At 43.7% G+C, this 12834-nt stretch overlaps 1 protein-coding gene across 1 annotated transcript in view; it reads left to right on the forward strand.

The window, feature by feature from the left end:
- Positions 1 to 10338, forward strand: part of IPMK (inositol polyphosphate multikinase) — a gene marked incomplete at its 5' end in the record, with an annotated part of 39159 nt that extends 28821 nt beyond the window's left edge. Inside the window, 2 exons of the mRNA XM_084265575.1 lie at positions 6191 to 6272; positions 7337 to 10338. Of these exons, the coding sequence (XP_084121701.1) occupies positions 6191 to 6272; positions 7337 to 7971 (717 nt within the window). The 3' untranslated portion in view covers positions 7972 to 10338. The remainder of the gene's footprint in view (positions 1 to 6190; positions 6273 to 7336) is intronic.
- Positions 10339 to 12834: the final 2496 nt, after the last annotated feature.

The raw sequence follows: 12834 nt of genomic DNA on the forward strand, positions 1-12834 counted from the left end.
TGAAACCCATTGATACAGCTTATTTTTATGGATTGGTAAATAAGCAGTCATCTGTTACTTATAAAATATATATGGTTTGCCCTTAAAAGAAGCAAGTCTCATATCCAGCAGAGCTTTGATTTAAGTCTGTAGTTCTGGCATTTGGCATGTGCGAAGCCTGAGTCATCTCAGTGCACTGAATGAACGTGTGGAAGCGCATTTAGAAAACACTGTCTTTTCAGTGGCATGGGTTAAAAGCACCATCTCATATTTAGTGGGGAGGTGCCTTTCTTTGACAGATGAGGACACAGATTTGTTATGAAAGTAGTGAGAGATTAAAGATAAGCTGGAAAACAAAGATATGGTTCCAGAAGCAAAAAATACAAGTTGGAATACAGTTTTGGCAGCAGACATGAATATGTAAGAAATACCTCTGCAGTGCATGTGGTATTAAAAGCGGAGTATTTTGTGTGCTGTTGAATGCAAGCAGAACGTGTGGGTTGTGACCTCATTTTAGATTTGCAATCCATTCAGAATCCACAGTTCCCTATTTCTACAGCTGGGTTTTTTTTTTTCTTCCAGAAGGCCTTGATTCAGCATCACGCAGTCCAAAATATTTTTGAAATGTGTTTTTAAAGCGCAAACCGGCGGTTGCGTAACTTCACCAGTATAATCCATCCCTTAACGTTGCTTGTGCCCGTGAATGACTGCACGCAGTAATGCCGATGCCTCGTCAGAGCTGTCTTACAAGTGAATTTCCTAACCTGCAGCACATGTTCCTGCAAGACATGTAAAAACCGGCTGTAGCCAAGTTGGTTTTATGAGTTCTTCATGAACCTTTTCTAGTACTGTGGTAGTTTTCCTAAGCTCTGATGTGTTAATACCAAGTTTACAAAGGGGGGAATAATACTCTTAAATCCTCCACCTAACATTCGTATTCTTCCATAGTAAAATAAAAAAAGAGCCGGCTTTTTATTATAAGTCTAATTCAAGCTTTGATTTTTAAGAAAGCAGAGGAATGCAAAACGCAAACTAAAAAAAAAAAGCCCACAGCTGACCAAAAAAACCCCACAAAAAAACGGGAAACAAGCAAGCACACCCCACACCCCCCAAGTCTGGAGACAGATAATCTGTGGTGGTTGGCACAAGCAGTAAGCCAAGGCTCTGGTTGGTCTGTTTGCGCTGGCTTTGTTACCTCTGTGCACCACCGCTGCATTTCTCTCTGTCCACTTTCGCTCCCTGGCTCTTACAGTTGAATTCTGCTCCCATTTCTCAGCCTGTGCTGTAGAGCTGAATGCAGCGCTTCGTCCAAGTCCGGTATCTGCTGGTGCATTGTGGGGGCTGTTTCAGAGGTGCTTCATTTGTAGAGTTCAGGAGATTCATCCATCATCCTCTCAGGCGAGTTCTGGCAGATGGGAACCCTGGCATTTTTTTTTTTTCCCAGCAATTTTTTCCTTAGACGAAAGACTCATCATGTGTATGACAGCTGGTCTGCTTGCGTCCTTATGGCTGATAAGATTGCCTGGATGTGAAGAAAAATCTGATGGTGGGTGACATGAGGTAGCCTCTTTCCCCTATCTTGTTATATAAAAAGGAGGCATAAAAGAAATATATCCTCATGAGGTGCTCCATGGAAGTTCTGGGAGTCCAAAATGAAGTATTGAGCTATCTTTAAAATGGTTCATGACTTAACTGCAGTGGCATTGGGATTTTTATTTATTATTTAGGAGATGTTTATTCTGCTTTTTCACGGAATTAGTTTCAGCATCATTTCATTCTACAGTTTATTTATGTAAGGACCTTACTAAGACTTGATATTGATTGTCAGAGCATTTGGTGGTATATACTTAATCGTGTAAAAGACTGTCAAGTTCCAGAAGAACAAAGAAAGAAGCAAACCAGGTGGAATAACATGTAAATATAGTCTTAGAAATGGGGGAGCAGGGACTCATCCTTCCTGTGTGGAGTTTTCAAGCCAGCAGCAAGCAGGGATGCGTGTACTTTCATCACTTGTGATCTAGCAACAACACAAGTTTGCTCACTCTTACCCACATACGGGTAAAATAGGGGTAACTTAAGTATATTTATGGAAAAAACAAAACCCATGGTGGGTAGACAGCTCAACCCTTTGAAGCCTGGATGTCTTGACGTCGGAGCATCCATCTCCCATCTCCGTGTCCTTGCTTACAAGCGCAAGTCCCTGGCTGCTGCTCTCACAGAGCATGTGGAGGAGCAGGGACAGCCAGCGAGAGCTCTGCAGGGAGCTGCTTCCCAGGCACCAGCTAGTGCCTGGGAATGTCAGCGGTGCACGGATCCGTATCATGCATGCAGTCGAGTCAGCCGCCACGCTGCCGTACATCTGTAGCGCTGTATGAGCCTGCTCAAAGTATGTTTTTTCCAGGCTGGGTGGTGTGGGTTAGTTAATGTTTTTTGCAGATGTGAAGGAGGTCTGCAAGTTACTGAATAGAGTTTTTTTTATTTGTGATAGCAGTATCTCCACCGAACAGACTAGTCTTAAATATGTGTTCAGATGACTCTCTCTGGAAGTTAGGGTGTTCCCGCAGATAAGTATTTAAACAGAGTGTATATTTCTCCACCTCACCATGGAAGTCAATACCGAATTGCCAAAAGCTGTGGTTGCAAGGTTTCCAAACTGCACAGCTCCCTGTTGACATCTTGCAAGGGCTGTGCTTTTTTAAAAGGCCACACTAGAGCAACTGTTTGTTTTAGCTCAAGGTTTCCCTCAGTTCAGAAGCGTCAGATGAACTAACCCTATGTGAAGAAAAGGGTACGAAAATCTGTGTGCAGACATGAGCAGCAATTACTTAACACCTCAGGGGAAGCAAAAGCCAAGTGCAGGTTGAGAAAGTCCAACAATAGTTTCCCTCGACAGTTAATCATCTGGATTTTCTGACATGCTGCCCATACCGAGTTCCTACTCCTTACTCCTCATGATAAGCCTGAACCAGTTGCCATGCTGGATTCCAGTTCTGATAATGTGGAAACCTCACCAAATGGGAGCTGCTTGTAGGCACATCATTAGCCAAAACAAGTGTGATCTGGTGTAGGGAGAATGTATCAAAAGAGCAGTGGCAAAGCAGTTGTTTTCTTGAAGGCGATGCTTTGCAAGTCATCAGAGGAGTTGTCTGTCTCGCACTATCCAGCGAAACTCAATGTGAACACAGAGCAAATGCATAAGGAGCTGTGGCATGTGGACAAGAAATGAGGTTTTCCTGTTTGATAGTTCCTTGGCTGTTGTTAAGGTTACAGGTTTGACTCATTTGACTTGTCATTGTTTTGACAGAAATGGGCTGGATACAGACAGCTGCAACAACAGGGGTACAGAAAAAGGATTTGTTCAAAGAAAAAAAACCCTTTTTGGGAAGGGTTAGTAGCAGAGAAGTAGCGACGGCAGCGTGAACAAAAGCATGGTGAAGCAAGAGATATGCAGGCTTGGAAGTTGATATAGGTCTTCTGCCTACTACAGCCCATAGTTTTGGGCGACTGAGTGAGGGTGCAGCAAGAACTGATGAAAGATGGTTTCTGTTGGAACTTGGGGTTCTGCTCCTCTGCTCCGGGTAGGGGCTTGATGCGTTTCAGTTTGAGGTTTTCCAGGAGTGTTGGAGCAGTCGCTGATGAGAAAAGGCTCGAAGCAGCATTAAGAGACAGCTCTTGGGCAAACACGGCGACTGCTTTTGTGCCTGCTTACATGTGCAGCCCTTCACTGCTGCTGTCTGCTGCAAAGCCTGTTGGCAGCCAGGAGTGTTGGGAGTCTTTGCTGCTTCACAAAAGGAAGCTCAGTGTATGTGTTGTGCTGTCGGCACATGTGGGGGACTTGGTTGTTGGTCACTTTGTGGTGTTAACAGCGCACTGGGAATACAGAGCATGCACATCTGCCTGGGGATTATTGAACTATCTAGAAAGGGGGTTTTTTGGGAGGTGGTTTTGCATGGGTTATCAGAAGAGATTGGGTGGTTTCACAGGAAACCCATCCCAGGAGAACCGGGAGTTTATGTGCTGCTCCAGTGTTTGGAAAACAAAATGAGCTTGCAGATCTTAATCAGCATTTTTGAGCAAGTGCCCGTGTCACTGGAACTGTTTGCTCCTATGAGGAAGAGATAAGGTTCTGGTAAACAAGATGATTCCTTCAGGAGGAGCGTGCTGCACTGCTGGTGTATGGGGGAACCTGCCCACGGACAACTAAACAAGAAGGTTTAATATATTAAAATGAAGACACAGCTAGTGAAAACTTAGGTGTGGTTGTCAGACTCTTGATCCTCTTCCTGAGTAAACATATATATATACTCTTGCTTTGTTTAATTGCCTTTGATTTGTGTGTCCTCAAATTGAAAAAGTTTTTGAAACTTTGTATATGTTTTTGAAAATAACTTTGGTACCTGCAGCATTTACCCAAGTGCTTTGGGGTACATGCACGTTATTCTGTACCTCTTCTGTTTGCTTGGGGGAGGGAAGTGGTGAAAAATGGATGTTGTCAGGAAACAAAAGTCCCACCAGTCAGATGCTGTGTTGGAATAACTCACTTCTGCTATGCTCTCCTGCAGTTCCCAGCCATCGGGGCTTCAGATTCTATCAGTCTTTTAAAGTGGGAATAGGAATCCAAGCAGCTGGAAGTGTTCTGATGGTTCACAAGGGCTTGTAGCGATAGGGTGATGGTTTTAAACTGGAAAAGGGGAGGTTTAGGTTGGATATTCGGAAAAAGATCCTCAGTACAAGGGTGGCGAGACACTGGCCCAAGTTGCCCAGAGAGGGGGTGGAGGCCCCATCCCTGGAGACATTCAGGGTCAGGCTTGGTGGGACTCTGAAACCTGATCTAGTGAAGATGTCCCTGCTCACTGCAGGAGAGTGAGACTAAGTAGTCTTTGGAGGTCCCTGGCAACCTAATGTAGTCTGCGATTCTGTGAAGTGCTGAATGAGTTTAAACCTTCAGGCTTACAGCTGTTGGGCCTTTGGAACGACCAGCCTTACTGCCCCTTCAGTTTGTGTTTGATGACTTCAATCATTTTCCACATGCTACAATTCATATTCCTTGGGGATCCTGAATTTAATCACATTTCGTTTTGTCAAAAGAAAAGCTGTTTGAGACTTTCCTTCCCAGCTGCTCTGTGAAGCAGGAGTTACAGACCTGTGTCTTTGTACTGGGCTGCTTGTGGTTTGGATGGGTTTCAGTGGGGGTGGGGCTGCAATGAAAAAAATAACAGGAATTATTGCTTATGTACCACTCCGTTTTATAAGCTGATGTTCTGCTGCCCTGAACTTTCTCTGTGGGCTACTGTGAGAAGATGACCCTGAAGGGGAGGGACTGGGGGGCAGGTGCCTCACCGGTGTGCCCCAGGTTGTCTCCTGTGGGATCCTCTCCTTGCAGCGGGTGAAGGGAGGGCAGAGTGCTGCAGCTGGGATGGGTGCTGCAGGGTTGGGTGGTCTGAACAAGTGCCAAGCAGAGATTTCCTGCCAGAGACAACCGCCTGCTTGGTAGCACCATTAGTCCTGCAAATACAAATTGTCTACGCTCTCATAAACAAATTAGACTTGGGCCTGGCTGGCTGGCACGTTCCTGCTACGGAAACATTTTCAGTTAGAGAGAAAACGTGTCTCTGTAAAACACATTTTGAATTAAGTTGTTGAGCACGTACAATTCCTGATATGGCCAAAGCTGTCCCTGTGTGAGTGGCCTCCCTTTCCAGCAGATGTACTGCCATCAGAGCTGGAACCGGACTTTTGCTTGGCAGCTGTGATTTATTTACCAAACCTCATACTACAGCCTCAAACCTGAAGCTGTTCCACTAAATATTTCTGTGGTTTTAAGAATGCCAGAATGGTTGCATTGAGTTCTGTAGCTTGTTACATCTTCGGGGTTGCATGCTCACAGTAACATGGGTGGGTGTATGGGGAGTATCACCAGTTCAAGCCTTAGCATTGATTTACAGCGCAGGTGCTGTATAATATGTGTCCCTGTAATGGGCATGTTGTGCTTTTTGCCAACATAATGATGTCTTTCTGATGCATGGAAGCTGCAGCTTAGACCCTGAGATGTAATTTTGCACTGGAGGGCAGTGCTGACCCACCGCGTGTGTGAGGGCTGAATGGTGCCAACGCTTGTGTCACCTGCCTGTAGCCTCTGGCAGCTGTGCACAGGTGCTGTTTCAGTATTGGTTATTGAACGTAAGCGCAGTTATATCCTTGTTTCTTTCAGGTTTACCATGTCTCTTCTGACAGCTATGAGACGCAAAACCAGCACTACGGCAGGAGCTTGACAAAGGAAACGGTCAAGGACGGTAAGGGAATTTCTGTGTTCCAATTTGTCCTCTTGGGCATTTTGCATTTATTAGTTATAGAACCGTATGGCAACAGCAGTCTGGGTGTTCCCATTTTAAAAGTCCCATCTTGCCAGATGAGTCTTTAGCCGCTTCCTGGAGGGTTTGAGTGACCTGTTGATCGTAAATGAAGTTTGCAGTTGGCTATAGCAGCAGTGTAGGCTATAGGAATTCCTTCATCACATATTTTTTATTGTTTATAAGGAGATGGTAGCGGTAGAATTCAGTTTCTTTGCAGCTTGCAGAAATCTTTTGCAGACATGAAATGTTTTTATAAAATGTGTATTTTGATGTTTAGTTGTCTTCAGCGAATACATCCTCTCTGTTATATTAGAAAGCTACTATAAATGCATCTTGGGATTTAAGGGACCTTCTCAGTCGAGGTCAATCCATGTGCTGCTCTACGTTATCAGTAAATCAAAGTGCTGCCATTGTAGGGCTGTTTGATAACCATTTCAAACCAGCAATTCATTGACATCTTGGGCAAACTGGTCTAGTGAGAGTGTCCCTGCCCATGGCAGGGGGGTTGGAACTAGATGATCCTTGAGGTCCCTTCTACCCCAAAGCATTCTATAGTCTGTCCCACTGTGGGACAGGAGGACACACAGCCCCCAGTGAACCCTTCTCCAGAGACGGCTCTAACTTTTCAGCTCTGTCATGCGTGATACGGCGCTGCTTGAGCTTGTTTATCCCTGGAGAATGTAATGGGTCCTTGCCCAGAATTTTGCACATAGTTGCTAAAATGGACTTGGGGAGCAGGATGTGTTTATCTGCTGTTCGATGTGTTGACTTGTTAGTTTTAGTTACAACCCAAGCCCGATTGTAGTGTTACACAGCAGACCTTACGCAGGGGAGGTGACTGAACCTGTCAGAGTTCCTCGGTTTGCTTCTGATCCTGTTAAAAACTGCCTGAAAGGAAACTGTGTGAGTGCTGTCTGTTCCTTCAAGTGCTGTTCTTCTCCCAAAAGAAGTGAAAGATGTTTGATTTCTCAAAAATAATCCCAATATGTGTGTGTTTCTTGCAGGCATCTCAAAGTTTTTCCACAATGGGTACTGCTTGAGGAAAGATGCGATCGCTGCCAGCATTCAGAAGATAGAAAAAATTCTGGAGTGGTTTGAGGGCCAGAAGCAACTCAACTTTTATGCAAGTTCATTACTGTTCGTTTATGAAGGCTCGTGTCAGGCAACAACCGTGCGACTGAGTGATGTCACCTTGGCAGAGAAGAGAGGAGTGCCCAAAGGACTGTTATCAGGTGGAGACATACTGGAGTATAATAATAATATTCATGTAATAAATTCTAGGGAGAATGGAAAAATCGAAGCCTCGGTGAGTAAAGGCCTGTCCAAGTTTTATGCACTTCACAAAAAGGCGTACTCGAAGAGGCACCACAGTCAGCTCTCGCTGAAAGTTGAAACCTTGGAGAAGGACAGCGTGTGGAAAAGCAGTGGGTGCATCACACAGGAGCACCTGAACGGAAACGTTATACCCCAACTGGAAAAAGTTTTCTGTCACATGCCAGCAGAGATCAAGGAAAATGCAAGCGTGGAAGTCCGAATGATAGATTTTGCTCACGTGTTTCCTAGCAACACAAAGGATGAGGGCTACATTTATGGTCTGAAGAATTTAATCACAGTACTTCAAAATATTTTGGATAACTAAATTCTTTGCTATGGTTTTTACTGGGGGCCAATGATAAAGAAGAGCAACAACATGAAGAATTTCTGCACTTGTAATGCTGTATAACTGGGTTTGTATTGTTCTATATTTTATTTGTCTTTGTACTTTTGGTAGAAGGGTTTAACTTTTTATAATCTCACTCAGGAAAATAATTGATAGCTAATTAGGGAGTGTGAAAGGATGAAGATACTTGAGATTAAGCAGGTAAATTAGTAGGATGAAATGCAGCTGGTTGGATTAAATCCAAGGAGTACAGCTGTACAATAAGCAAGGATCATGTTAGTTCCTGTAACGACTTTAGCATAGGTAACATTTGCCCACTTTGCCTTGACACTGAGCCGTATCTCCATTAACAGGTTTTTTAGGAATGGGACTGAAAACTTTTTAACACGCAGGATTGCTGTCCTCAGTACTGCTCTCTTGTGTTTACTGTGTTTCAATAACTGGAGTTACCCCTACTTTGAGAGAAACCCCGTTTCGAGTCAGCGGTCTGACCTGGAAGCCAGTGTATCAGAAAGTGCTTTTCAATGTCACAGGGGCAATACCGCTGTTCTCTCAGCCCCTCCTGGTGGTTGTCCCTAGCCCGTGTTCACCACAGACAAGCGACAACAAAATTTGTGTTGAGGTGCTAAGAAAATGCTGGAGTAAAATATCCTAACAGGCTTAAACTGCACAACTGCTAGAGAAACTGCTTGTTTCCTGGGAGAGTAAAAGAATGCAAACGGGAGGTGTTCAGGAATGAATTTGGTTAAGGAGATTAACTCAGTCTTGTCACTGAGTATGGGATGTTGTGGCTGAGGGAATTGCCTCCCTGCTTTGTTCTGATGGCCCTTCTCCAAGACCAGACCGATTGAATGAGGAAACAAAGCAGTAAGCGTACAGAGATGACCTCTAGCCATTGGCCACTGGTATTTTTGCAACAAGTGTTTCGCGTGTCCACTGCTAGGGAGCACTGACTGGAAAGGCAAGGGAGCCATACAGGTGAAGGACCCCTGACTGCCAATTCCTGCTCAGCCCTGGAGCAACCAGATGTACCTCCGTGCGTGGTGGTGGAGCTGTGGCTCTCCTACCCTGGGCTGAAGCAGTCTTTCTGCTTTTATTTTTTTTAATGAAACGTGGGCAAGCTGTGTAACTTGAAAGTTGTCCCACTTCCTCCTTTTTCACAGGAAAAAAATGTCATATGGAATATTCGAGATTGGGATGATGTATGCAAAGCACTTTTGGTGTGTCTCTTCTGTATGCTGTGTACGTGCCTGTCCTCCCCTGGGTTTTATAGTCAGCTATACGAAAAGCAGGGACAGAGGAGTCCGGCCACGCAGAGGGCAACTTGAATGTTTTAAGCCCCAGAAGTCAACCCATTTAGAACAGATTTGGTCATTGGAAACATACATCTTGTACATGTGGACTTAATGTGACAACGTGGCCTTGCTGCTCTCCGTGGGTGCTGTCCTGCACTATGTACTCATTCGTGTGCGCGTCTCTGCGAGGTTGACGTGTTGTTTTTTCTATATCAGAAAGAGATAACTAGTTTTTCAAAGGAAATACGCTGCTTTAAGTAAAGCTGAAATTTTAGCTCTTGGAGAACCTTGGGTAAATTGGAAGAAACAGGGTATTACATGTAGAACTACACCACTGAAACTTCAGAGTTAATATTGGCCAATGCATTTGAGAACGAAACCAATATGTTAGTGACATGATGCTTTTGCAGCCTGGGAAAAGGCACTTGCAGGAGGGGTGGCATTGTTTGGTGCAAAATTGTATGCAAATTACGGTGGAGGCCCAGGGAAGGGTATCAGGAAGATAAAGGTGGGAGATTTCCCCCCCCACCTGGTTTATTCCCACTGCATCGTGTAGTTAATATATTCCCAACTCTCTGTGAGCTAACTTAAGCCATATTCTAGGAAGAGTTTGTGGCTTTATTGGCTTTGACGCTGGTTTCTCAGTCAGGATTTTGTTGTTCTGTCCCATAAATAATCAACACTAGAGTAGTCCAGGCTGGTAGTGGCCTTGTGTGATAGATTCACCATATTCTGTAGGAAATACAGAGGCGGGGGGGATGACATTTACACGCCTGAATTTTTGTCCTCTATAATTCATCTCTTCTGGATTTTAATCCTTTTTGTGACGGAGAAATCAGACATCTGCCTCAAAGAAGTCAGTTATTGGAAAATGATCTGTGTGCTCTGAGTATAAGCGCATTCTCCTGTCTCTGCTTTAAGATATACGTCTTCAGTGTTCAAATGCTCTTTAAGTATTGATCGTTGTGTTGACTATGGCAGTGTTTGTAATGCGCTTGGAATTATTGTTCAACTGTCATAATATTTTGAATAAAAAAAGAAATAAAATTTATCATGTTTTTATTTTACTAGTAATTATTATGGATGTATTTCTGTTAATTTAAAATGCAACTTGAGATGACGACAGTATTTTTAATTGGAAGCTGTGTAAATAAAGCTTGCAGTTAGAGGTGTTTTGGCGTAGTACCAGCTCTGAGTTTATGCCTGCAAAGGTGATGTGTTCACATTTGCTCTTGCACATTTTTAGATTTAGTGTTTCTGGTGTCTCCTGTCAGGTTGTTTTTCAGTTATAGTTGGAGGTGTATTTACGTAAATTGTTGAACCAATTATGGAATTAATTAGAAAATGAAGAGGGAGCCACTGGTCACTAAAGCTTTACATGGCCAGCGATCTCCCTCCCTCCCAGTGACACCCCTTTTGTTCTCTATCTGAAGCATGACAATTCCCTGGAAACTTGTCTGGGAATGGTAACAAGGCTTTACAGGTATTTCTGTCCCACAAAACTGAAAGCAGGTCCCTTCTCCAGGCTGGTGTGGTGTGTCTGTCCTTGATGAAACCCGTCTGTCGTTATTTCAAGCAATAAGAGTTTGATTTGGTAGAATCGCTTCTTGAAAGGGAAGACCCGTGGAAGCATCGCCACTCGTGTATTCCCTGAGAATATAGTTTTCTGACAACTTTCTACCTAGGTGATGGTGAGAACTGTGTATAGGCTTGCCTCATGGGAGCTTGAACTGTATGAAGTCTTATTTTAAAAAAAAAAGCATTAATATAAATGGTATTTTTGGATATGGGTGGAATTTGTTGCATAAATTACACTGGAAATTATTATAACATTATGGAATGTTTAAAATATTTTAAACAATTTTATGAACTGGAGACCTGTAGTTGTGATTCACATGAAACTTGTATTGTTTTCTATGCCTCCTTTCTGTTGTAATGCATTGTCAGACCGGTCTTTTCCGTAACCCTACAGGTCATGGAGAACTTTGTAAGTACTCAGTGGGTTAGATCACTAATTCCCTCCCTCTGGTTTGATTAATAGTGCGCATGCGTTCCTGAAATATTTCCGTGCGCACGGTATTTTAAGTAATGTTAGTGAATTCAACAGTTAGAGCCCTGGTGAAACTTGGTCTCATTCAGAGAGAGAGCTCTTGCTGATCTAAGTCTGAATTTAAAATGGGCTTTGGGACACGGAGTTGGGGAAAAGGCAGAGAGGCACCGCCTGTGCTGGCTGTGCCAGGCTGGACTTACAAACCCTTCTAATAGTGTTCTCACTTCATGCTATAAAGTACTGTCAAATATAGGAAGGAAGGGAGGAGCCTCATATCCACATCTGTTTAAAGTTAGGATCAGTTGTTTGTCATCCCTCCTAATTTCTTTATTTTTTTCTCCCAAGTAAGCTTTTGTCCCAACTGCCTTCCTCAGCCCTTGCCCTAGTACCACAGACTACCTCCCCTAGCATCATTGTGGAGTGATTTCGAGTGACATTTTTAGCTCCTAAAAACCCCAGCTGTGATGCATAAATGCTCTTGAAGTGCAGGTAGGGAAATGTACCATCAAAATGCCTCAAATCCTTTGGGAAGTACAGTTTCCCTCTGCATAGGGGTGGCAGGTTAGAAGAGAGCAGACATTGACAGGAGGTGGAATCACAGGGTTTACTGAACTCCATGATCTGTATTTTGAAGAGGACGTACTGGGGCCAAGGTGAGCGACACCCAAACCACATGAAGTTCTTCTTTTCTTACTGCTATTAGTGTTGAGGTTTGGGTTTAAGAAGGTAGTATGGCAGGGAATGTTTGTAAGGACCCCTGAGGAGGACGTGGGGTCAGTTCTGCAGAGCAGGTAACTGCTACAGATAAGAGCCCTGGGCTGCAAGTCTTAGTGTATGTTACAGGGACAAAATGGCTGTGTATTCAGCCAGTTAAAACAGACCCTTGCAGGATGTTAGCTGGGAAGTACCTTCCTCTCCATAGCCACAGGCCAAATACTGCTGGTTCTCCATGGTCACTCCATCTGTAAATGAAAGCTGCATAGAAGGTTGTCATACTGAGGAGAAAGGTAACTGCTTGAGCAGTGTTTAAAAGGAGGAGGAGAGGGAAAACTAAGGAACTGCAGGAAATATCCTCTACTGTGTAGTCTTGTTTAGTGGCGATTGGCCCCATGGATTTGGAGTTTTAATTTGTTTGATGACATTGAGGAGCAAATAGAGGAATAGTACTTTTAAAATCACCTTGGTTTAAATCATCAATCAGTCTTTTCTTTTTCTTTTTTTTTTAAAAAAAAGTGACCTAGGAAGTAACTTCCAAGTGTGTGCCACACCTGGCTGTACGTGGAAGTAGAGCGCACAAAGGCACTTTAATCTGGGAACTGTACTGGAAGGTAGATGAAAGCATGTGAAATCGTACCTGATGCTGTGGTGGTAATTGTTTTTAAAATCTAAGATTCTATTTAATTATGCTTGGTGGATGAATGTGTCTGGTCTGGTCTCAGTTTCTCTGAGTCAAGTGTCTAAGACGCTCACTTGACCTCTGATCTGTATATGTTTGTA

This window comes from Gallinula chloropus, assembly GCF_964237585.1.
Source record: "Gallinula chloropus genome assembly, chromosome: 5".
Classification (NCBI taxonomy): Eukaryota; Metazoa; Chordata; class Aves; order Gruiformes; family Rallidae; genus Gallinula; species Gallinula chloropus.